General features: G+C 38.4%; 2 protein-coding genes and 1 long non-coding RNA gene across 33 annotated transcripts in view; 1 reads left to right on the top strand and 2 right to left on the bottom strand.

The window, feature by feature from the left end:
- brp (ELKS/RAB6-interacting/CAST family member bruchpilot) overlaps window positions 1-8,926 on the bottom strand; it is a 49,979-nt gene extending 41,053 nt beyond the window's left edge. For 11 of the 30 annotated variants that reach the window (XM_089471992.1, XM_089471983.1, XM_089471985.1 and 8 more), the window contains exons 1-3: window positions 8,746-8,923; window positions 6,920-7,455; window positions 3,220-3,620 (exon numbers count right to left, since the gene is read on the bottom strand). In XM_089471992.1, coding sequence (XP_089328118.1) covers window positions 3,220-3,352 — 133 coding nt within the window. In that variant the 5' untranslated portion in view covers window positions 3,353-3,620; window positions 6,920-7,455; window positions 8,746-8,923. The other 19 variants (XM_089471989.1, XM_089471982.1, XM_089471994.1 and 16 more) reach the window with 9 other exon arrangements.
- LOC149268364 (uncharacterized) overlaps window positions 1-26,490 on the top strand; it is a 117,241-nt gene that overhangs the window by 55,528 nt on the left and 35,223 nt on the right. Inside the window, exon 3 of the long non-coding RNA XR_016270622.1 lies at window positions 23,182-23,211. This is a non-coding gene — a long non-coding RNA (uncharacterized LOC149268364). The remainder of the gene's footprint in view (window positions 1-23,181; window positions 23,212-26,490) is intronic.
- On the bottom strand, window positions 9,463-26,270 carry Wnt2 (Wnt oncogene analog 2). Of its 2 annotated transcripts, none has more exons than XM_018010792.2 (6): window positions 26,113-26,270; window positions 21,348-22,774; window positions 11,276-11,493; window positions 10,575-10,843; window positions 10,315-10,502; window positions 9,463-10,243 (listed from the first exon to the last, which is right to left on the bottom strand). In XM_018010792.2, the coding sequence occupies exons 2-6, from the start codon at window positions 21,401-21,403 to the stop codon at window positions 9,940-9,942; spliced, it is 1,035 nt and encodes a 344-aa protein (XP_017866281.1). In that variant the 5' UTR covers window positions 21,404-22,774; window positions 26,113-26,270; the 3' UTR covers window positions 9,463-9,939. The 2 variants fall into 2 exon arrangements, with proteins under 2 accessions (XP_017866281.1, XP_017866282.1); XM_018010793.2 differs by having other exon boundaries at window positions 11,276-11,488.

The raw sequence follows: 26,490 nt of genomic DNA, 5'->3' as shown, positions 1-26,490 counted from the left end.
TTCTTTTTTTTTTTTGGTGAAAACTAGTGCAGTGGAAGATTTCTGTTGTTTTTTTATTTTATTTTATTTGCTTTTTGCTTTTTTTATTGCACTAACTCTAACATTTGTGTCGCTCATACTGAATTATGCAGTTACTAAAGATGTAGAAAAATTACGGGTTAGTAGTAAAGGAACGCAAGAAAAATGAAATGGACAAAACTGCAACCAAAAATTTGTTTTTTGTCGTGTTGCGCACGGCGCGTGGCTAAGCTCCTCCCCCACTTGCCATATAAAATGGCTCATAAAGCAGCTACTTTGTGGACTATTCTCCTCCGTTTCTCTTGCCAGCTCTCACCGCACCCTCTCTAGCCTCTTAGCCACGTTGTGTGATTTGTGCAGCGCATAAACTAAACTTTTTCGCCAACCACACGAGCTGCACAGTCTGCACGTAACCAAGCCAAGCTAAGCCACACGAAAACTTAATTTGTGGCTCTTTGTTGCTGCTGGGATGTGTCCTTGCGCTTGAGTGTTGGCGTTTATGCTTTTTAGCTATTTAATAGCAAACTACTTAGCAAATATTCATATAGACTGAAGCTTTAACTAACATAGTTTTAAGCCGAAACTAAACGATCTCTGTTGGATTTTTAGCATGGATGCTTTGAAGATTTCTTTGAACAATTAGCTTTTTTTTTTATAGCTAAAAATATTAAAAAATTTTGTTTCAGCTTTGTACGTAAAATTCTTTAGCTCTAGCCAAAGTTATGTTTAGCTATATAATTTTAGCTTTTTTTCCAAATCTAAGAGCTCTATGATTCTTAATCAAATGCTAAATATAAATTATTGACTGTAAATAATGAAGAATTATATGCTAGAGAAACCTTATGCCTGGCTAAAAACGATCCTTTCCATATTCCCACATATGTATATGCCTCTAATTTATTGAAGTAATTCCCTATTCCCTCACAGCTGTAAAATATTTGTCAGCTCTGCAGGTTGACATTGTTAAGTCATAAATTCTAAAAAAAAAAAAAAAATGAAAACTATTTATAGTGAGTTGCCCACAGCTCGAGTTGCAAAGGGCAATAATGGCCATCAGTTTGAGCCAAGTTAAAGCGCTAATTAGCAACTTTTATATTATTTAAGCATGTGTGAAAAATGATGGTCAATTAAGCACTTTTCTATTAAATAAAGTGTCTAAAAACTATAGGAAAAAACTTTGCTTGTTGAAAAGTTCGAGAGCGATGAGGCGGATGTTTACAAAGTGATTGTTGAGCTGACCATAAATCGCAACTAGTTGGATAACTTTTACTTTGCTGCCAACAATTTTTCTTATGCTCGCTCAACGAGATGAAAAGCGAGTCTGCCTGAAGCTGGGGACTTGTTATATATAGCTATGCAAAGAAATTACGTGGTAGATGGCTTGTTGCTATATCCTTTACAGGGTATAAGCTGTAGAGCTCCAAGGCACCGGCAATGCTTGAGATTTAGAAACATATATGATATACATAGTCGTCTTTATCTTTCACTAGTTTGAACCAAGTTCTGTCGCTGGGCCTTAGATATATCTTGCCTTGCTCTATATCTTTCACTAAGATTGCTGTTCAGACAGGGGTATATATTCCATGGAGCTCTCTCGATATTTGAATAAATATTGATCTTCCTTGACTGCTCTACAGACAGGGGTCTATATTGCATGGAGCTCTCTCGATATTTGAATAAATATGGGTCTTCCTTGAATCATGAACGAGTATAATGCAGTCAGTAACGCCCAAATCTGTAAAGTTTCTAACCTTTCCTTTTTATTGCATTTATGTAAATTCACATGACGTGAGAGCAAGCAAATGCTATAAACTGTTTGCTAGCTAAACTCCAACTTAGTTTGTGAGACTTTATGAGTTTTCATGTTGGAAATGTGAGCATGTGGTCGCACATAAAGTGAATTTGCTCGCTAACCATAATTGTAATCCAGTTTGAGGCTTTGATTTAGTGTAACACTTCAGCAGGAATTAAAAATTTGATTTGTGGCTGATGTTGATGCTGATGCGGGCAGCTCGGTGCTCGGTGCGAGGCAGAAGAGTGTTGGGGCAGTTAATGCCAACTGTTGGCCATGTTTTTTTTTTTTTTTGGTTTTTTTTTCTCTCTAGAGTTGCCAGGTCAATGCAATTTACAAGACGACTGAAGCAGCTGCTCGAGATTATTTAATTTTAAAAAAAATTGAGTTTTTGCAAAGTTCAGTATGCAAATGCGTTTACATTTAATGCAATTCCATTTCAATTCATCGAGTGTGCGTGTGTGTGTGTGTGTGTATATCAGACGTGTGTTTATGTATTTGTTGGTTGTTAAGGTAAAAGAAATAAGTAAAAATGTTTTACAGAATTTCAATTTGTTGTTTTGCAGATGCGTTAAGCGAAAACGTAAAATCAAAATGTAACATGCGCATGCGTGTGATGTTAACGACAGAAATTATAGATTTTAGTATACAATTTTCTTTTTTATTAGTATTTGTTGTAATTAAGAACTACAAGTAGTAGAAGAAGAAGAAGAAGAGCACAAACTAAAAAGCATTTCATGAGATTCTTTACAAATGACAATTTGGACAAAAAACTTTGATATTCGAGTAAATATGCTTAAGCCAATAAATAACTTCTCTTGAGCTGCATAAAAACGAAATTTTTATTTATAAATGTGAAATATTAAATTAAATGATACATTTATAACTATTGATAAAGTATTAAATTTTAATTAATTAATTATTTTATATCTTTTGAGTTTCATATTTATTATAAAATTATCAAATTAGTTTATAATATGTATATTATTTTATTTGATTTTTATGTTAGTTATATTTAAATGTATATTATATTTTATTTTTATATGTATTTGTTGTATTTATAATAATTTTTAAATCTTCTTCATTTCGTTTTTATGCAGGCAAGAAAATAGTTTTTTTTTTTTTTTTTAAGTTTTGAAAGCCAATGGAAGTTATATGAAAATATAAAACTAATTGGCGAGTTTCGCTAGCTCTCTCTTTCTCTTTTCTTTGTGGCACAAACGTGAGCAGCTACGTTTAGTATTTGTTGTTGCACTTTGTATCTTTTTGCATCTTTCAGATAGACAGATTGATTTTTGTTTAGCTTTGGGGTGCTTAGCTACGTTTGTGCTTAGTCTTTGCCACTAATTTGAAGCATAACTATAATAGATAGTTTTTTTGTTTTTTGGTTTTGTTTTTTGTTTGTTCACCTAGTGGACTTCCGCGTGCGCCGTAATCCCTTGATGGTGATCGATCGACCGTTGGCAATTCCTGCAGTCGACGCACGCGACCCGGACTGCGAACACCAGAGCTATTCACTGGATTATAATCGTCGCGTGACATAATCCGCGGCTGATCCGCGGCATGCACCCACGCAGTTGTTGTTGTTGTGGTTGTTGCTATTGTTGTTGTTGTTGTGGTTGTTGTTTTTTGCGGTTGTTGTTGTTATTGTTGTCCTGTTGTCCTGTTAAATGCTTCGTTTGATTGGTTTTATTTGTTGTTGTTTGTCGTTTGATATGCACGTTTTGATTGGCTTTTTGTTCGTTTTATATTAATTTGTTTTCTTTTTTTTTTTTTTGGTTCTATGTTAAATTCTTTCAATTGGCTGCATCTGCAAGTGTAAGAAGTGAAAGAACAAACATGGTACAAAATAAAGATAGAACAGAGAGAGAACATACACACACACACATACATAGCTCATACATGTCATAAACATATTAAGCATACGCCTCCTCTGGCCACACATTTATTACGCATACGCCCCGGTCTGCGCCTTTACTCAACTTTAAGCTTTTAGCATTAGGCGTGTTTCTTTTTGCATTTAAATTAGACTACATCAACTAGCATATCCTTAACCTTTTTACCTAAATCTCAGTCTCTCTAAGCGAGAGAGAAGCAGAGAGAGAGAGGACAGAAAGGAGGAGAGAAATGTCGAGTGGCTTTTGCATTATGGCAGCTCCTGTTTGCTTTCTATGCAAATTTTTTTCTTGTGTTTTCTATTTAGACAAAAACAAATTGCATGCAAATTGCCACTCGACCAAGTCGCTGCCAAGAGGAGTCGCACTCAGCTGTATGTGCACACACCCACATATACACGTGCACACTCACCTGTACAGGCATAGAGCTACATATGAATGACAACGAGGGTGGATCAAGTAAATAATTGTCTGTTTTTTTTTTTTATAAGGCAACTTTTTTCTTCTCTAAGGTTAAAAAGCGTACTTGTGAAAGGTTGAGTGGTATCTGAACTATATTGAATTATATTGTATATATTTAAATTCCTATAATTCCCATATTTATTGCTTATACGAAGCAGGCTTGACTAAGAAAGGATTCTATTGAAGGTAGAGTCAAAATAAAAAAGGTGGAATATTCCAAGTTTACAATATATAAGAAGTTGGGCTTTATTTGAATAAGGAAAATATTATCAATGAATCGCATGGGCATGTTTTATATATTTAGATAAAGAGGAGTCCAGTGGATTACCATAGCCATTTACTTATCTTTAAATATTATAGATTATTATATAGCTTGGCTATATAATAGATTGGAAAATTTATATATATAATAAGGTTTTTCAAATCTATTGCAATTCAGATCTAGCTAAGATAGAAAATATAAATAAATAAATATGCATATAGATATATCAAATACCCCTTTTTATTTAGTCTTCATTATAGTATATCTTGACTAATAAGCTCTGCTGTTTAAACTAATATGCTAAGCCTAATTTAATAAACTCCCCCCACAAATTTTTAATTACTTTTCCATCTTAATTATTTACAAGTTTTAAAAGCTCCCTCGCTAGCCACAAGATAGTCTAGTCTACATTGCATTGAAGGCAGAAGACAAGTTGCACGTTTTTGCCAGGCTCAAATACGGAAGGGCTCAAAAATGAAGTGCAGACGCGCACAGGCAGCGTCGCTTTATGAATGGGCTAAAGCAATGGCTTAAAAAGAAACCAGTGGGAATAGACTGAAGGGGGGACTAAAGGGTTTGGTGCGGTTGCAATGGCGACAGCGGCTAAATAAAAGCTAAACGAATCAGCAGACCGGAAGACCATTCAAATGTTTACTTGCATGCCTGAGCAAATGCAGCAGAAGTGTGAGTGTGTGTGTGTGTGAGTGTGTGTCGCCTGAGTGCCCATTTACGTGACAGCAGCAACAGCAACAACAACGTGCCGCATGCCCCACAGCAGCTATCAAGATGAGGTCATAGCTATAGCTGGACCTCGTCTTCGATTACACATCTGCTCAGCATGGCTCAGCACTTTGCTAAGCAAACAAAGCGCACAGCTACGACTATCGATATCTATATCTGTTTACCTATATACGTATCTATATCAATATCTATCTGCAGTTGCATTTGCATCTGTTTAGCTATGCAGCTCTTGGGCTCCACTTTTTTGTTGCCTACTTTCAGGCGCTCAATGTTCTTCCTTCTCATTCACTTCCGGCTTGCATTTGCTGCAATTGCAATTGCTGGTGTCTCTGCTCGCGGCTATTACAGGCGACACCAGCTAGGTGTTATCAGCACTCTGAGCTTGTGAGTTATCGCTGCGTGGGGCATGCAGCCCCACAGCTCCTCACGCCCCTTCGCCCAAGCATGCTGAAGCTGAGTGTGGGCTCGCAGCTTGCAGCTTCGTCTTGGCTTATTCACCACACTCGCTTGCGCAGCTGCGGCGCTCAGCAAGAGACGTTAACGAACACACACACACTTAAGCACAAACACACACAAACACACACACATATGACGATTCAACAATAGCGTCATCGTAAAGCATTTGCCGCATTTGGCGGCGTTTCTTTAGCTTTCTTACGTTTCATTGCTTTACTTTTCTTTTTTTATGGCCTATGCTGCCAGACACACATACACGCACGCAAACACACACATACATACGCAGCCACATAAAATAAGGTTAAAATTTGAAATCAATAAAAATTATTCCACCCGTCTAAAATTAGAACAGAAAGCCTAAGACAAAAGCCAAGCAGCAAATGACGATATGACGACTTGTAACTAAAACCAAAGCAATGCCAAGCAGCCCTACACGCACACAAACACACATACACATGGCTATACGTAGCCCATAAACCCTCGCTTAAGCATTAAAACAAACACGCAGCCTTGCGAGTAGGCGTGGCTGTAGGCAATCTCTGAATGTATATAAAAAAAAAAGTCGAAATACTTTATTATATATACGCTGTCAATGCGCTTTCTGCGTGTCAATGTGTGCGTGTGTGTGTGTGTCTACACTCGCATGACAATTCATATGCCGCTGCAGGCACTTTGATAACCTAGGGCAGTACGAGTTTTTGGGGGCAGAATACTTGAAAATTGCTTTTCGTGTGAAATAAAAATAAATACAAAAATTCAAATTAAAATCAAAATAAATTGAATCGAAGGGGGGAACTTTGACAGCTATTTTAAATATGAGCCTAGGGATACAGCCATTTATATATGTATAGATATATACGTGTCTGTCTATTAAATAATTACAGTTTACGGGGCGTATGCGTAATTTTACTAAGAACTACTTAGGTCTAAGAGCGATTAGCTTAAATCTAGACACAACAAATATTAATAACTATGCAAATTTGTTAAATTTATATTTAAATTAAGTTATTTATATATATATAAGACACAGACATACGAGTTATACGAGCTATACGAGTTATATACGAGATACACGAGATATACGAGACAAGCAGAAATTAGTTAGTTGATCTTAGGGAACTTTTTTTTTTTTTTTTACTCAAGACAATCGCAGAAAATCAATAGAGCTTACAATGCATACGTGTGTGTGTGTGCGTGTGTGTATGTGTGTGTGTGTGTGTGTTCTGTCTTGATCATAAATTTCTTATAGAGATAGTTATAGCTATATATTGTAGATGTATTAGAGCTGCTCACCCGCTTTGCTTAGACGATGAATTTTGAATGCTTTGAAGGTTCCACGCGGCGTATGAAATTTATTTGATATATTTTTTAGCTATATATATATGTTGCAGCGCCAGCTTTCGCTCTAGTTCCAGCTCTAGCTCCAGCTCCAGTTCCAGCTCCAATTCCAGTTCCAGCTCCAGTTTCAACTTGAGCCTTAGCTGCTGCTGCTGCTGCCTTTAGCTCAACAATTTGTTTCTACTAGCAAATTTATGTTTAACACACACAAACATTGCCTATGTGTGTGTGTGTGTGTGCGTGTGTATGTATGCTTTCTGCGGTTGCTGCTGCTGTTGGTGTGGTTGTTGTTGTTGTTGTTGCTGTTGTTGCATTTCCGTTTATGCTAAATTTCAATTTGAAAATTTTGTTTTCACACTTTTTGTCACTTTAAATTTTTTTCTAAATTTGTTGCTGTTATTTTTGCTTGACTAATTGCATTTTGTTGATAGCCGCTTATTGGTTAATGCATATATATTATTAATATTATTATTTTTTATGTATGTACATGGCTGTTGGGTTGGAGTAAAAAAACGCACGCAAACCGCACTTGAGTTAAGCTGTTGAACTTTTTAATTTCATTTAAAAATATATACATTTTGTTTTTCGTTACGCACAGTTAATTAAAGCACTTTAATATGCATATATATATGTATATGTGTATATTTTTTTTATTTAATTTTTATGCTTGCATTGTTGCTTGAGTGCTGCGTGCTCAACGAGTGATTTGTAAGGGCTGTGCGAAGTTTTTTTGAAGTTGCTTGGAGCACTGCTATGTGTGCTCTCTCTTTCTCTCTCTCTTTCTGTCATTCACACAGTCAGGCACTCCTCTCTCGTTCTCTCTCAGCTACTGACACACATTTGTGCCCACACACAGACACACGCACACCCATACACACAGAGGCCAAAGCGGTGAGCGCGTGAGAGTGGGAGTTGTGCGCTTCACGGAGTTGCCGGAGTGTGTGCGCGCGCTACGTTGCAACGTAAGCGTCTACGTAACGCTAGCGTAACGAACCGAACGAACCACTAAACGAAGCTAACGACATAAGGGCTACCAGAACCCTAGGCCCTCGCCTCCCCCGTCCTTTCATTGCTGGCTCCCATCCCCACGCGCTCTACGCTAGCTACATTATGTTACACACCTCCGCGCGCCTATCCCCAACTTCACGGTGTGTGTGTGTGTGTGTGAGCGTGTGTCTACTGTTATACAGCTTATAGCTGTGCGTATGTGTGTGTGTGTATGCTTTATATGTAGGTTGAAGCAATTTATAATAAATTTTTCCTTCTCTTCTTCCATCAATCGATATGCGTTTAACATGACCAATATAATATATTGGTTATAGCTGCGCCTATAAATGTGACTATAGCTTCTGGGTGTTCGATTTGATGTTTGATTGCAGTTTGATGTCTGCTTGATGTAAGTTTAATACATCAGCTTTTGCTTGGTTTTATCATTTCTTTTCGCACAATTTTGCAGGAAATCTGTTTTCTGTATCCAGGGTGCAGTTGCGGCCTAAAGCACAATTGCTACTATACACGCACACACGCACACTTACACTCACGCACACATATCAGCCTACACATATACACATTTAATTTTTTGTGATATTTTTCTAATAATTTTTTCACGTTTTTTTATTGCACAAAATTACACGAAGTTTTTTTTTTTTCATGTTTAGCCTTTTTTTGGCATCAAGTTAGCTTTTTTCGTATTTTTTTTGTATTGCTGCTAAAAGATACTTTTACAGATACACACACACATACATGTGCGTGTATGTGTCTGTGTGTGTGTATAATCTAACCCAAAAAATTGTGTTGTGCGGCAGCTTGTAGGGCCCGTTTTTCACATATGTATATATGTATGTATATATATATATATATAGATATATGTATGTATATGTAATTTATTTTTTGGTATTTTGTTTTTTCGGCAACGCCGTTGTCCAACTAACAACTACCCTCAATGTACTGAGCGCTGTTCGCTCGTGCCAGTCGCTGTTATAGTCGACACATATAAGCCATAGCCAAAAACGTAAACGTAGTCGTCGTCGTCCGTTTCGCTCCGAGGTGAGTTTCCTAGTACTGTTGTTGTTGTTGTTGTTGTTATTGTTGTTGCTGGCAACTATAGTGAAGAGCAGATTCGGCATTTGTGTTCGCTCGGCATTTCCTGATTGCAATCAATGAATTTTTATCGCGCTCGCGCAGTTTTCCCTTACTCTCTCAACACTCACTCTTACTCTCTTACAGTCCATCTCTCCTCTCTCTTTCCCTATCGCTCTCACATTCTCTCTTGGTTAATTGTCTTTGCGTTTTGCATTGTGCGGCTAAATGAAAATTCCAATAGTAAAATATGAAATTCCTTTACAACGGCGTCCGTTACGTTTTCGCCTGCTGACGTTACGTAACGGCATTTGAATTGTTACGTTTCGTTTGCATGCATTTTCTTTAGGCTGGCAATGCTTTGAATTAAAACTAGCGACCTAAAAGTATGCTACGATTTTTAAAATCTAATTTAATACTTGGACCGCAGCTTGAAATTTTATCATGAGAAAGACTATGAATATATACAAATATTTACAAGCATTTTAAAATATTTTTATTCAATTTTTATTAGCACTTTTTACATGAAGATTTTTAATAAATTTTGTCATTTGTAATTGCAAAGCTCCTTAGAATGAAATGAAGTAAACTCTTCACATATTAAATAATTAATTAATACACATATATAAAATTATTTAAACACTCGGGCTGGTAACAGTATACAAACTATTTATTCGTGAATGTCGGTGTTTGAGTGAGACTTACAGTTAGAGTGTGTTTGTGTGTGTGTGTGTGTGTGTGTGGGTCTGTAATACATGAAATTTCGCATAATACTAGAAACATTAGAATCATTAAGAACTATTCGTAACTAAGTAATACTAGCAACATTTGCATCTTTTACTGGCTTAGCTGTCTGTCTGTCTGTCTGTCTGTTCATTGCGAGCAAACTATATTCTCTATTTACATGTGAACTCCTCGTAACTCTCGTCGCACACCTCGCACTCCACTTGACAGCACCAATGGAACTGGCATCTGCATTGCTGACTTCGCTGTATGTGCTGCGTATTGTGGCCACGCCCACAGCACAAAAGATCACAGCTCTGTGGGCCATGACCAGTGCGATTGCAAATGCGACCCCTTGTGCCCAATGTGCCCGTTTGAATGCTGCGCTCACAATAATTGGGCGATGCCTCCAAATAGATCAGCTCCATGCGTTTGGGCGCCATCAGTGAGGCCTTCTGCGCCATCTGATGCTTCTTTCTGTGAGAGAGTTGTAATGATGAGAGATGAGATGAGAGACTTTATTAACAGGAGTCTTCTTCTCTGCTCACCTGCTTAATACTAATCTCAGTCCACGTTTGCCTCTCAGGGCCTGCACTGTTTTGGCTTTTTGATATTTTTGCATTAGCTTCTCACCAATCAGGCGAAAGGGCGGCAGGCTTTTCCAGCAGGTTTTCATGACACACGAGCCGCTGACGCCATGGCACTTGCAATCAGTACGCAGCAGCTTCTTAACTAGCTGATAGAGCAGGTGGGGGTTTATAAGAAATGATTATTAAAAATTTATATTCGAATTATTATGCATACGCACCGTGCGCCCCACGCGATTATTATGCAAATTCATGAGCGTACGCGAATCTCGCTCCAATTCACGTGCGTCCATAAATTTCCGCGTATAACGCATACCGAATTCCACATCTGCCGAACAGCCGCCCCACTTCCAGGGCTCCGGCGGCGGCGACGTCTTGTGCCGCACATCGCAGCCGCAGAGCGAAATGTTGCCTCGCGCACAGGCTGCAGTCACTGCATAGGCAGCACCAGCGCTGGCTATTGCATAGGTATAAGCAGCCTCCCTCGAAGCTAGAAGAGAGCGAAGAAAGAGAGAGAGTGAGAGGAAATAGGAGTATATGAATAATAGAGAGTACGTCATAAAGGGACGTATATCGGAAATGCTTTACATAGAGTATACAGGAATAGTTATATGGGCATAGAAGAAAGAGAGCGATGAAGCGGAGAGAGAGAGAGAAGAGTTGGGAGTATATTAATAATAGAGAGTATGTCTCGAAGGGACGTATATCAGAAATACTTTATAGAGAATATATAGGAATAGTTATATAGACATATCATAGAAGTTTCCTAGATAAGTATATCAGAGAAGGCAGAGAGGATATTAGACAAACTTCACAGACAGAGTAATATACTCTGGGATGTTTCATAGTTAGCAAATCAGCGAGTATTCTAGTGCCGCATCTCTTTCCACTGCTCTCTATCTCTCTCTGTCTGTCTACTCACCGATTGGCACAACATGGGAGAATACATTGCGTTGCCACACCTCCGAGCAATTCCAACGATGGCCACGAAACTGATGCTGACACTCGTGGGCGCCGAGCTGCTGACCCTCACCTAGTGCGATCAGTGCATCGGGCATCTCGCTGCATAGCTGACGTTGACCCATCGTCAGACCGGGTATACGGCCGCAGAGCATGACAGACGTAAAGCTGGATACTAATCTGACGAGAAAGCGGAATGAAATTTCATATATTAATGACAGCCTTCACATATTATGAATGTCCTGTTAATGATAGATAAATGCATAGTTTCGTTTTTTTTTCCTTTGCAAACCTCATCTATGTCTCATACTTCTTATAACAACTGCAAGAGAAATTCCTGAGCTCGCATAGCTGGCAATTTGCAAGTCATTTATTGGGCACTCCATTAATCCAATTGGGCATTAAGTATAGAAAGCTAGTTGCTTATTATCGTGGATTATGTCAGCAGCTCTGAACTGTCTGGCATTTAAAGCCTTCGATTAGGCATGCGAGGTTTTTGATTTGGTCTGGCTTAAGCTTCTCTCCTCATGATTAGACGCTTGAGATGCATATGTAATTATGGCTAATAATATAGCTGGCGGCATTATTTTGACTAAAACTGACAGTAAAACTGTCTACGCCCCCTAAAAGCATGCCACTCACTCACCTGACTGCAAAAAACAAAAACCAACAACAAATGCAACAACTACAATAGCAACAACAATAACAACAACAGCTTCAATTTGAACGCATTAATCTTGCCTTTGAATGCGGCACATTTGCTTTTTCCATTGGCCAATTGCGACTTTTTTTTAAACGTTGACTCGTGGCCAGCTCTCAATTGTTGTTGTTGTTGCTATTTTCCTGGCAATGGCAAACTGAAATGGAAATGAATTGATCGCTGGCGGCATTTATTGAGCAGTAAGCACGACTTTTGTTTTTTCATTCATACTATTGAAAAAATGTAGAAGTAGTTGGGTATCATGATTTAGTGACAATGTATACAACAGATGGAAGGAGGCGTGGTCGATATGCTTGAGAGCAGGTATGTATCTGTCTCTCTATGACTGTTTATTCGTCTGTCCGTTACTTCACATATCCCTCAGTTCATGCATCCATCTCTTACTCTAATCATCTACTCTGTTTCTCCGCTTTACCTATTTCCCTTAAACCATCATCAATTTTGGTATATATGTAGTTCTCTTCTAAGTTCAGGGTATTTCCTAGTCATGCACTCCCAGCACTCTTAGTCGATTCATTATTTCTTCAGCCATCGATCGATCCACATTTGTTTGTGCATTTATTTTGTCATTTGCCATATTTAATTTATTGTTTACTTAATACGATGGCGTTTCTGTTGTTGTTGTTGTTGCTGTTGCAGCAAATAGCTGACTAGCATATGAAAATTGTTTATGAAATATCGAATTATGCACTGCAATGCATTTTATTGATGAACGAAGAAGTAAATGAATTAATCTAATTGTATAAATATTTATTTTAAAATCTTAAAACACACAATGTCATTCAAAAGGGATGATAAAATTTAAAAGTCCATTAAAGTTTTTCAAATTGAAATGAAAAACCAAGAAAAATAAAATGAGCTAAGCTTACTTGCTCCACTCAACCAGTAGATATATATCTAACTTATATTTTAGATTTCTTATTATAATTATATACAATTTTATTGAAGTTGACTTGACTATCTAATACCTGTCTTTAACAAAAACTTTACAGCTATTTTCTTAAGCTTGTTTTCTAAAGATTAAGCAAGTCATAGGCAATAAACGCTCTTGAAGTCGTAGGAAGAGCATTTGTGAATGGCATGTGTAGCTCGTATAGCCACTTCCCACACGCACACACACACACACACACACATTATCACACTCTCAGATAGAATATAGTAGCATTCCATAGCCGCATTCATTGGATGCATAACGAGCAATTGTCTGCATGTCGATTGGCCAACACACAAAAAAGCCAATCAGACAGCTGCGCATATTCATTACATACATATATATATGTTGTTATTTATATATATATATATATGGAGCTACACAGCTGTGTAATATCCTCGGGGCAGGGACTCGCTGTTGTCAGTCTGATTCGATTTCTGTCTTGTCAATGGGCTGCAACAGTTTTGGCCATTGCTTTCGCCCATGTTTACAACGCATTTTTAATTGGGCCAATTAAATCAATTTACAGAAATTACAAAGTTTACAAAAGATGGAGAGGGGTGGAGGGGGTAGAAAGTGTAGACAGAGTGAACAAAGTGGATCCACGTCCTCGCCCAAATTAACCCTTCAACTGGCAACTGAAAACTTGAAAGGGCCAACAACAACAACAATGCCAATCGACGATCGTTTTGAGTTCAATCTGCAGTAATATACCCTGTAAAGGGTTTAATGAGCGTGTAGGGCTACAACGATCTTCTATAGTATATGTATTGCCTAATTGTTACAGGACAGACAGCAATTGAACTAAAGCTTAATAAACCTCTGGCAATGCTCTCTCGCTCACACTTAAACGTTCAACATTTTCTTTCATCTTCATACTGATGCAGGACACTTACAACTACATCTACAGGGTATCTTCTCGTATAACAGCCATCATTGCAACACTCTTGCTCATTGCTGCTGTTGTTGCTGCTCATGAGTTGTTGTACATGTTGTTAACATGCAGCCGAGGCCCCGAAGACCAAAATTGGTAGTAAACTAATAATTAGGCTCGTTTAACAGGCACGACCACGCGGCGAGCTTGCCAGGATGCGATCACCAGATCGCACAACAACAACGAAGAACTGAAACAGCAACACCAACAACAATGAGCCACTGGCTGTTGTGTGGCTGCAATGCCTCAGTGGCCGACGCAAACCATCGCATCACCGAACCACTGAACCACCAAAACCACCGTTGCCAACCTTCAACTTTAACTTTGTTAAACTACGTTGATCGATCTGTCAGCGCATCCGTTTGCCAGTCAGTCAATAGCTTTCGTGCGTTCGCACAGCGTGACCGTCATGCCCACCTCAATAACAACAACAATATACACTTTGCCAACAAAAACAACAACAACAACAAATGGGCAACAGCTATCGCTCTCTTTTCATCGTAGCCTTTTGTTCTTATTTCATATACCCTGAACCTATTGGAAATGTGTAAAAAGGGTATATGGTTTTTGTTGAGGTAAGGGATAGAAGAAGATCACCAGTTCTATGGAGCATATAGATACTTCCGATAAACATGAGTATATATACGGGAATATATGTGTCTAAGAGAAGCTAGTCTAAAATCTCTGATGGGATCATATAGGGTTACGCACATACACCTACCATGAGAGTACAGGTTCAGAATAGTATAATATAATAGAAGGGTAGAAGAATATAAGTATATAGCATAAGTTTAAGAAAACAAGAGACTAATCTTATAGAAATATACGCCTTATTCTATCTATCATCTTCATCTATCTGTCTATATACTATATATAAGGTATCAAATTATAAACTTATCGAAGTTTAGGAGTAGAAAATATGTGAGTATTAGAATAAACTTCGAGTAAATGTAGATAAAAAAGTATGAAAATGAGACTAGGTGTGCCTTGCTATTCATTTTCTGCCACCATATAGCAGGGTATATTCTAGTCGAGCAGTGCCGCCTAGACATATCTCTTACTCGAGTTTTTTGTGCAGCTTGTGCAGTTTTGTTCCACAAACGCTGTTTTTTCCGCCGTGCCTTATTTAATTTGTCGTTGCCACTTGAAGCGCGTTGCTGCCCCATGCCATGTGGCTCCATTCCGTGTTGCCAGCTGCCGGCTGCCTGTTGCATGTCAACGTCGACAATTTCATCATCAACTTCAGCCGAACCCATCCTCCGAGCCTCTGCATCACTTACGCAGCGTCAACCGACGTCCGAGTCACGTGTACTTGATTTGTGCTTTGTGTTTTGCACCGCTTTTGCTTTTTCTGTTTTTTCTGTTTTTGTTGTTGTTGTTGTTGTTTTTTTTTTTGCTTCATGTTTTTGTTTTAGATGGCCTTACCTTACCTTGCCCTAACCTTAGCTATGCGGCTCTTCCTGCTGCTGTTGGTCTCTTTTATCTTTGGCTCTAGATCGAGGCACAGGCTTTGCGCTTGGGTCTACGCCTTCATTTCGTGACCCTTTTTTCTCTGGTTGTTTTTTGTGTTTTTGCTTTGTTGCGACGATTTAGATTCTTGTTCCCAGCTCAACGTGTGATGCGTGAGAGAGCAAGGACCTGTCATGAACTTGATATCAATGATATTGCACCAGGGTTGCCAGGGTTGTGCGGGCGGGCTAACTTAGCAAGCATAGACGAAGGCTCAATTATAAACAGCTCAATTAATTGGTGCAAGTTCAATGTAAGCCATTGGTACTCAAATGTATTATCCTTAGTATATCATCACTACGTCTATTATCATGGTCTTTTTTTTTTTCATTTATTATAGTAAAGTATTCTACTGCCTTCCAATATTTACAGATCTTAATAATTTGCATACATTAATTGAATCTTGATAATGCTTAAATCTACTTTGCTGAGTGCCAAACTTTTATGGTGTATATCTAGAGATCATCATCGACTGTGATATATTGAGCGTATAATTTTATAAGAGAAAATCTTGTTTAATATATCACATTTGATACTTTTTCCATATTTGTTCAATACGATAAATCATGAAGGCAGAGACTATGAATGATGTCAATGCTGGTTGCCAAATAACTTGTTTAATATATTAGTTAAACAAATAAATAAATAAACATGCCAGGAAAACAATGAAGTAATGCAAATCACCATATATATCGAAACTAAAAAGCGTAGTTCCAGTTTTACGTCTCGCTTTTCCAGTAGCCGACTTCCGTCTCTGCATTAACCATGCAGTTAATAATTATTATTGGTATTTCTTTTTTATTGTCTTCATTGCTTTTCGCATTGATGGCATTTACGAAAAAGATCGAAACTCGTTTATATACATATATATTTTTGGGCCATCGATAAACCATTGGCCAATCACCGAAATGAGTCGAATATGTGATTTGCTGCATTCGTGGGGCAGCTATCATTAAAAATGGATTAGGCCAGTCGCATAATTTAGCCACAGCGCCAATTAGCAAACGGCTACAACAACAACAACACTAACAACTGCAACTGGAGCTGGAGCTGGAGCTGGAGTTGAAGTTGATGCTGGAAGCTGACTCTTAAAGCCTAACCACTTATATCTCGTCTCCCGAGCATATAAACATAAATGCCTAAGCGCGCACAGCGAGTCAATAAGAAACCAAAAAACAGCAGCAACGACGACAACAACCACAACAACAACAAATACAACTCTTAATGCGCACTTCGGAGGCTCATAAAAATATGACTTTAATATTTTCACGCGCAGGCGTTGCAGAGCAGACCACAACGCAGAGCGCAGAGCGCAGAGCGCAGACAAATGCGCGTAACTGGGCCTGCAAACTGGCAGAACTATGGGCAGGCGCAGGAGCAGCGCAACGCATGATACCAAAAAGGGCAGCCAGCCATACACTGAGAGAATATTGGAGGCATTTAAACATTTAAGGAAGGAAAGTTGCTTAGAAATGAAGGTTGAATAAATAAAATTGATAAAAACAAAATTTTCAATGTAATCTACATTTGTGACATCCTATTATACTATGCTTATAGAATGCTTACCATATAGAGAGCATAAAATCATAAAATAATTCCCAAGAAGGACTAATGCGTATCTTTTGATTATTCATGCATTCTTATAAAGACTCACTTTAAACTACAAACATTTTAGAAAATATAATAACTGTTGTAAAAGGAATGCCTCACAGTCTTTAAACATTTTTCTCCTTGAACTTACTGTGTTGCCCCATAAACTTTTTTTCATGTGCATATTTAGCGTCTAGGTCTAAGCGACCCACCGCTGTGCCAATTGCCTTATCTTGAAAACGGCGGTGGGTTTCATTTTTTGTCTCTAGTAGCTGCCGCTTCTCAACATTAAAATAGACTTCAAATTATGGGTGCAATGCCAACACATATCATCTGGACGTATCTGCATCTGCATCTGTATCTGTATCTGTATCTGTATCTGTATCTGTATCTGTATCTGTATCTGTATCTGTATCTGTATCTGTATCTGTATCTGTATCTGTATCTGTATCTGTATCTGTATCTGTATCTGTATCTGTATCTGTATCTGTATCTGTATCTGTATCTGTATCTGTATCTGTATCTGTATCTGTATCTGTATCTGTATCTGTATCTGTATCTGTATCTGTATCTGTATCTGTATCTGTATCTGTATCTGTATCTGTATCTGTTAATCTGTATCTGTATCTGTAATCTGTCAATCTGTATCTGTATCTGTATCTGTATCTGTATCTGTATCTGTATCTGTATCTGTAGCTGTATCGGTACTGTATCTGTATCTGTAGCTGTATCTGTATCTGTATATGTATCGGTATCTGTATCTGTATCTGTAATCTGTAGCTGTATCTGTATCTGTATCTGTATCTGTATCTATATATCTCTATCTACATCTCCATCATCTATATAGATCTGTATCCATCTACATCTCCATCTGCATCTGCATCTTTAACTGCATTCTTCTTGTTGTTGTGGACCTGAACCTGGCGCTTGCGTTGGCCGTGGGTAATTACATGGAACGCTGACATGTTCGTGGCGCTCTGCCCGCTGGCCGAAAATTTACGAGTGTGTAGCCAAAATAAAGCGCCAATTGGAGGCGGAAGCCACAAAGCCACATTAATTCAAACAATGCGACTGACTGCGAGGCCGAGTTCAGTTCAAATGCAAAATGCAGCGTTGGTCTTAGTTTTGTGCGCTGTTTCTGTTTTCAGTTTTCTGTGTTTTGTGTTTTGTTTTGCCACGGCATTTGAAAGTTTGTGGCCTCGTGTCCAGCTGCAATGTAAAGTGGGCGGTGCCGGGGCACTGGCAGCACAGCACACAGAGTCAAGCCCAAACTAAAAGAAAACCCATAAAAGCTGTTCAACATGCCATCAATAAAAAAAACCAAAAGGAAAAAAGAAACAACAATGCATAAAGCGAGCCTTGGCCAAGAAAAAGAGAGAGAGAAAAATATATGTCGCTACCACGGCAAATGGCAACAATTGTACTCAATCCTGGCAAACAGCTAAGGCTGAAAACGACGAACGACGTAATTGAGTCGCGAAAGACGTATGACCAGGGTCTCCCTAGCCGAATGGCAACAGGTAAGGCCAAACGTATCGTTCGTCATGGGCAATTGGCAAATGTAGCCACAACAAGCTGACCAAATGAGAGTCACAAACCAAGAGCCGGCCAGCCAGCCAGCTGCTAGCCAGACAAACAGACAGATCAAGCGCAGATAGTTTTGTTTGTGCTCGAGTCGATCACTCATCTAAAAGTACAAAACGATCCGCCTGGCAAGCAATGAGCACCACCAACAGCTCCCGCGCCGGCGCAGGCGCAGGCACAGGCACAGGAACCACTTGAAAGGCCATTTTTGGACTTGTAACTGGCAACGACTTACGACGATCTTGATCACAATTTGAGCGTTTGTCTGCACGTTGCAAGCTCATGAGCTTCAATTGTTCAAGGCATGTAACAAGCCCCTCTCTCTCTCTTACTCACACACTCGCTCTCTCTCTCTCTCATCTCTGATTTTCTCAGTCTCTGTTGGTCTGTGTTTCCTGTTTGTACAACATGCCATTTGGAGCGCTTTAAGATTGTGCAGTAACCCCAATTACAAGCGATGCTGCAGTTTTTTCTGGGTTAAGACCCTTTTGTGGGCAACCTGTTAACTGGTCAGCAAACCTTTGCATACCCTCTACTCATTACAAACTTGAGGAAAGGTGGGTATGCAAGAGCTAAGAATGAGTAATGAGGAGTAATATCTACTTAGTGATATTAAATCGCATTTTGTAATTTAATCAATATTGACAGCCTAAGATACTTAAAACTTTCTCATAAGCTTTTTTTTTAAACCTTATTTAATCATTTCGATTAATATTGATAATCATTTTAAATATTTATGTATAATATCATTTAAATCTATAAATATTTTTATAAAGTGCTAACTTTTATAATAATCGATGAATATAGAATCTCTGGGTTGGCCTTTTTAGTACTTTCTAATTCAATAGATCAAGTGCATAGCTTGCTCCATTCTCTGCCTCTCTTCTGCTGGTTTCATATTCTATTCGTCTGCAGGATATTTGCTAGTCTGGCATTCTCTTTGCTAGAGCACTCTTACTTGCTCATAGCTGTTGTTGTTGTTGCTGCTGCTGCTGCCGATGCGCATTGTTGTTCAGCTGGCCGCCACGGCGGCGGCGTAGCTGCCCACAAGACCAGCCCACTGGAACAATCCCAAGTCGAGAGGCTGCCGACGCCGCCGTATCTTTTAGATACTCGCAACTGACTGCGCCAAGGCAATTAGATAGCAGCCGAAACACACAACACACACAGAGAGACGGGCACGTTGATGAGTTTATGGCAAAAATTGATTTCCAGTTGTCGTTGTTGTTGTTGCTGTTGTTTTTGCTGCTCCCGTTGCTCCTGCTTTAGCCAAGTTTTTTCATTGGCAAACTGTGTTTGTCTTTGGAAAATGGCATTCGTCGTAACTGCCTCACACACGCCCGTCTGTCCATCTGTCCATCTGTCCGTCGGTTTATCCGTCTGTCATGCTGTCCGTCTGTCAGTTGGTTTTAGTTGCTGTTGCCATCATTTAATTGCTCATTTTAATGAGATTTTTCAGCGTTTTTCCCGCTGTTTTCTGCAGTTGCTGTTGTTGTTGTTGTTGTAAGTTATATTGCCTGTTTTCCACTAGAATCGACGATCGACGATCGACGAGATCAGCAGCTGAGCTATGATTGGGCGTATTGTGTTTGGGCGTCTAGATAACAATTTACATACAACTCCTTGTAATTGGCCCCCTCTCACTCTCTCTCTTCATTTCTCTCCTTCTCTCTGATTTTTCTTGTCTCGTTACATCGATAAAATTAGCGATTCGCTGCGATCTTAACTGTTGCTTTGTTGAGATCGAAAGGAAACAGTTGTCAACAACGGCGCGAGATTTGATATTGATAAGCAAAAAGAAAACGAGAAAGCAATAAACAAAAAAAATCGGTTGAGTTGATATAACTAGGTGAGACAGTATGTTAATTCACATCCAATACCCTGGATTTCCTGAGTTGCTAAAATGTGACTTTGATGTCTATTTCTGATTAAGATAAAAAACACTTCAGCAAATCTGGTTTCAGTTGAGACAAGCAGCAACAATTGTACAGAGCTTTTATTTATTTTCTAAGTTCAAATTATTTATCTTCTTTTAACAATGGATAGTCATTAAATCATTTGATTTGATTAGTAACTATTTATTTTTTAGGAAGGGAATCCAATTTACAATGGTTCTTCCATTGCATAGTGTATATATAATATTATCTCATCTTAGTCGAAAGATTTGTTTCTCAGTAATGTAGGTTGATAGATTGGGCAATAAATTGTGATTATTATCTAGCAGTTGATCTCAACCATTCAGTTATTACTGTAGATAGGATACAGATAGATAGGTGGAGATAAATGAATGTGGGGGATAGACAGACGTAAAGATAGAGAGAGAATCTCCATATCATTGAAGACAAATAGACAGAATCAAAATAGAGATGATTTGGGCTAGAGATACGCAACTCCATATGAATTTAACTTTATTTTATAAGATATATAACAATGTACGTATCCATGTATTTATCTTATTCTCCCTACTTAAAGTAGGTGGACTTTTTTAGCTTTGTCTAAAAATCTAAAGAATCACACGATTAGTCAAAAAAGCCAGCCACTGTTCTGTGCCCACTAATACCTCTCTTTTTTCTAAGCCCATAAAAGAGTTCTCAAGCTATTTAGAACACAATTTTTGTCGATAAATAAGAATGAAAACTGTTTAGCATAAGAACAAAACGTTCGACGATCGTTTCTATATTGAGACGGCGGCTTTCATTGAAAGAATGAAGCCAAGTGATCGAAAAAAAAGAAAGATTTGTTGTTGGTTGTTTTTTTTACTATACCTTATTTCCATAATCCAGAGTAAGTATATTAAAAGTTTGTTGTGTATTTTCCACATGGCTACGCCGTTAAAGAAAATAAGCAAGCACAAGCACGAACACAGGCACGAACACAATCACGAGCACGAACGGGAAGGCAAATAGAAATACAATAATTCCTCATATTCTTTTCATGCTAAATGCGCGGCTCGGAAACTTAAGAACTCGCCATAGAAAATTTGTTGAGCTTTGCACCATATTTTTTATTATCGTTTGTATATATATATCTATATATATATATATAGATTTTTTACTGATGAATTGCAGACATTGGATAGCTTTTTTTATTATTATCGAGCTCAAAGAGCAGACGACAGCAAAAGTAAACAAACTGAAGCTGCAGATCGTTGACTGAGTTTGACTTTGAGTTTTGAGATAGCCGAAATAGTTGTTGTTGTCGATGTTGTTGATGTATTTGTCCATATGCTAATTAACACCTTCTGTGTAGCGTCATTTTAAATTAACTCATCGTTCGGAGAGCGCTGAGTTGATGAAGCAGCTCGTTTATCACGTCGCGTCTCGTTGCGATTTCATTCATGCAAAATAACTTGGCCTTAACAGCGCATCATTCATCAGCGGCATCAACAGCATCAGCATCAGCTCTAGCACCACACGCACCACTCGCGCCACTTGCACCACTCGCACTGATCAGACAGCAGAGACTTGTGCGACTCTGCGACTACACGACTTTTTAATTTATGATAAAGCGCCTGCCGACTGTCACAACCAAATTGCGGCAATAACCATAAACGGCGCAGCAGGTGAAAACTACCAAAAACGAAGAATTCAACAGGTAGAAAGAGAGGGAGCGAGAGAGGGAAAGAGTAAGAGAGAGAGATAGGGAGGGAGGCGAAGAGACACTTTGAAATCTTTGTATCGTGTGAGTGTATTTCGTATGTTGTATGTTAATTCACACAGCGCGCGATAAAGATGCCGCAGGAGTCGACATCATCGTCGTCGTCGGTGTCGCCGCTGTCGTCGGCATTGGCATCGTTGTCGGCCTGACCGCTTGAAAGGCTTAGATGGGCTCGTCCCGGGTGCCGAGATTAACATAAATGCGGCTCATTAGTGACACAATTAAAGAGCTGAGCCGACAAAATGCAAAACGATCCCCAACACGCGACGCCACACGGTTTCGATTTCAGCTGTAGGTTTAGGGGTTTTTCTTTCGGTTTTGTTTTTGGGAACCCGGGTCAACCGTTGAACGCGCTTGTCGTATAAGAACTGGCAGACGGCCAGTTGAAATGAAATTCGTAAAACTATTCAATCAGCTGGCACAGCGAACATGTTTGAGCTGAGTTCGAGGAAGCTGCGCGTGAGCGAGGTTGGCTATGGCAGTTTGTGAAACGTTGAAATGGAGTTGAATACAAGCAGAGACGAAATGAGACACACTGAAATATAGATAAAAGAACAAAGAGTTAGAGAGAATGAAAGAGACAGGCAGAGAGCAAGGCAGAATGAAAGGGAGATATAATCAAGAGCAGAAAGACAATAAGAAACAGATGGAGGGAGAGAGAATGAGATAGAAATAAATAGATAAATAAATTAATAGATAGATAGAACCCGAGAGAGAAAATGAAAGACTAAGAATAGACATAGTTGACATCAGCGGTAGTTGAATTTGTGAGAATCGCATAGGAGAGAAGTGTAAACGAGTTGAAATTAAGCAGCAAATCAGCTTTGAAATAAAGAAAAAAGTATATATAGAAAATAATATAAAAATACATTCACTCATATATATAATATAGATATATATATTATTCTTTAAATTTAATATCTATATTCTCTCATATTACAGCTCAACAAGCGCGAATTAAGGCACTCCTAGGTAAGTGATAATAATAATAATTTTATGGATTTAAGTATGAGTCAAAAGACAAGAGAATATTACAAGTGACCCAACTAGTCCTTGCGCGGCTCCCAGTTAAAAAAAAAATTATAAGTATATTAATCATAGCGAACTCAAACAGCAGACAGTTGCTGGAGCCCAACTTGTTGAACTGCCCTCTGCAATGTTTGCTGGCAGCTGCAACATGTTGCAAGCGATCGCTGCTTAGCGCTGTGTTACAGGATCCTTTGCACGTGAATTAAGTCCAACTCTGGCATTCTGAGACGTCAGTACGGGGTACCATTAAAGCCCATTATTGTTGGCTGATAATGGCTTGGGAAAGCTTCTCTCACGCTCTCCCTCCCCCTCCCAAGCGGCTCTCCGGCTATCTCTTACTTAAATTGTGACACGGCAATCAAATCAATTATTTATCGATGCGGGTAAAAGTCGTGTTAACGGACCGAGAAGACATTACAGTGGGTTAATGTCAAGAATTTGTGGCTTGCGGCTGAAGGGGGCTGGCACTGTTTCGAGCATTTATCAAATGGCCAACAGGTGATTTGTCAGCGCACTTCACACACACACACACACACACTTGCACACACCCATCATGTTCATCAATGTGTATTTACAAGTGTTTTTCGTCATTTATTTCTCTTTCTGTCGATTTTGTTTCTTGTTTTTTGTTTTTACAAATTTACAACTTGTTTAAATTTGCAACAACTACAGCGATTACAGCAGTTAGCAGTTTACTATTTTACAAAGGTGTGTGTGTGTTTTTTTTTCTCTAGTTTTTGCTTTGTATTTTGTATTTGTTCAAAGTGATTTATTGTCGGTTATTTACTGGCCAGTTGTGAAATGCTACGCTACGCGCTTCTGCCACGGTAGTCACAAAACAGCTTGACATTTGCCAACAGCAACAACAGGGTGAGGGCAAAGTGGTTGGGGGAGCTTCAATTAATGCTACCTGCCGTGTCCAAGACAACCAAATGCAACTGCAGCAGCTACTGCAGTAACAACTTCTCTCTCCTTCTCTCTCTCTCTCTCTTTCTCCTTCTGTGTCAAACTCTAATGCATTTCTTGGATACGAGTTGTCGCCTTTTAATTGATTTACCATTTATGCAAATTTGAACTTGGCTTTCGTGTTGCATAAATCTCTTGCCATATATACATATATTAACTGCTATCTGTATATATGTATGCGTGTATTTATTTATAAATATTCGATCTTAGTCTATGCGCATGTAATTGATGACATTTTAAGCAGAGTTTGTCTCATTAAATGCAATTAACTTTAAATACACAATTTTGTTCACCAGCGTTGACAGGCAATAACACAGTTCATAACTCAACAAATCGACAACAACAACAGTTGGTAATAACAACAAAGATATATGTAGTGTGTTTGTCATGGCCCATTGTCTGGCATCGAGTGCTATACTTAGTTTCGATTGTTAGTAACGCTTTTTTATACCCACTAAAAATGTGTATTGATGGCTATGATAGTTTTTTATTCTTTATACATATGAAGTTAATGATATGTTCAGGGTATGTCATAGTCAGTCAGTGTTGGACGTTTGTCAGCCTGGGATTTTATATTGGCAAACGTGTCTCGTCATCAGCTAACATTAACTGTAATTTCGTTCCTAGAAAGATGAGCCAAGTCCACAGTTCGCTCTTCGCTATCAAAAGCCCTGCGGTGCTCTTACTCTATATATATTAAATTGCCAATTGTGTTGGTAATCTTGAAGTGCTTAGATTAACAGCTCATTGTCGTGACAGCTGTGGCATTTCAATAAACACTGCATGCCAAAAGAAGACGTGCCAAAGTTATGGGAATTGACGTACGAATTGTAAAGGGAAATATCTGAAGATTTGAGTCAGACATAAATAGGACATTTAGATTTATGTATAGCAATGCTCAGAGTCCGTAAGACTCCTCATTACAGGGTATATATGTTTGGTCATTTGAGCAAAAGTCTTGAGCTTACATTCCACACGTGTGAAGCTTTCAATTAATGTTGATATATTGATCATCAGATGACCCACATACTGTAGTGTATATTGCTAATAGTATTTACGATGACTTTTATTATGTGCTAAGATTGTTAAAGAAAAAAAACGACAGATACAATATAATTATTTTATGGCAAACTAGCTGCATAGATGTTTTTTACGACAGCCAATCGATTCTTGATTAGTTAGTCACTTTAAGAGCTATTTGATGAGGAATTTTAGCTTATTTATGCGAATTGCTGTTGAATATATTCATCAGTAGCGAAGCTCTTCTATATATAGTTTCTAGACGTAGGATCAAGTCATTTTCATATAAATTGAAAATTATTATTTTCATATCGAGTTTTTAACTTAAGTCTTTTGATATGTGGTCCATTTCAAAAGTTATATAGATTAAGCTTGTGGAACTATTCATTTGATGAGTATTCAAATCGTACTCTTGCTGCAATAAAAGCAGCTGCAACTTGACCACTAGACGCATAAAAAGCGAGTAAGACATGGAGCTATCGACTAGGAAATACCCTTGGAGAAAAATTTTAGTAAACTTTATGTTTGTGGAAATTTATCAAAGTGGAGAAGTTTCAATCCGTTTCAACCTGATAAAATATTGTATACCCATATACACTTAAGCTCATATATTACCAGAGTCAACTCCACCTATCTTTGCTACATTCACTCTAAGCAAAACATTATACCCCATTCATCTATTTCCAATGAGTTCAGGGCATCTAAAAAAAAATAATAAAAATCAGAAGCGTGAAACAATAAAATAATAACTCCGAATTTCCAGCTAATAAACAAATTTGGAGTTCAAATAACAAAAAAACCAAAAAAAAAAAAAAAAAAAAACAAATTGTGGGCGTAATAAAATCTTTATATACATACATTTTTATTTCATATATAGCTGGTATTATTATGAATGTTGTTGTTGTTGGTTGTAACAACGGGAATTTCAATAGAGCAACGCTTGGTTTCACATTTCCCGCTTCCGCTGTGTCAGGCAACAGCCAGTGGAACGATCCAATCTGAAAGGCACAATGCAGACGCATTGGCCGGAATGGACACGTAACGATAACAAATCACATCATCTATTGCTGTTAGAGAGGATCACGTGACATGACACGAACTAGGTGTTATATAACGCAAACAAAGTTTATGTTGACAAAAAACAACTAATTATGTCATTAGAAAGTAAGACAAAAGAGCAGATTAGCGCTCTGAAAAAAAGTTAGGCATAAAATATTAATATTCCACCTTATGTTA

The sequence above is a fragment of the Drosophila arizonae genome, chromosome 5, assembly GCF_054131065.1.
Source record: "Drosophila arizonae isolate 15081-1271.41 chromosome 5, UAZ_ARI_1.0, whole genome shotgun sequence".
Taxonomy (NCBI): domain Eukaryota; kingdom Metazoa; phylum Arthropoda; class Insecta; order Diptera; family Drosophilidae; genus Drosophila; species Drosophila arizonae.
The sequence above is the reverse complement of the archived record's forward strand: the minus strand, read 5'-3'. Positions and strand labels throughout refer to the sequence as shown.

Bases quoted from the DNA above. Each gene is read 5' to 3' on its own strand.
- Wnt2 (XM_018010792.2), bottom strand. From the start codon at position 21,403: ATGTGGAAAATACACAACAAACTTTTAATATACTTACTCTGGATTATG. The intron at 10,844-11,275 runs GTGAGTAGACAG...GCTCTCTTCTAG, and splicing joins CTCCCATGTTGTGCCAATCG to CTTCGAGGGAGGCTGCTTAT. The intron at 10,244-10,314 runs GTGAGCAGAGAA...ACTCTCTCACAG, and splicing joins CTGAGATTAGTATTAAGCAG to AAAGAAGCATCAGATGGCGC.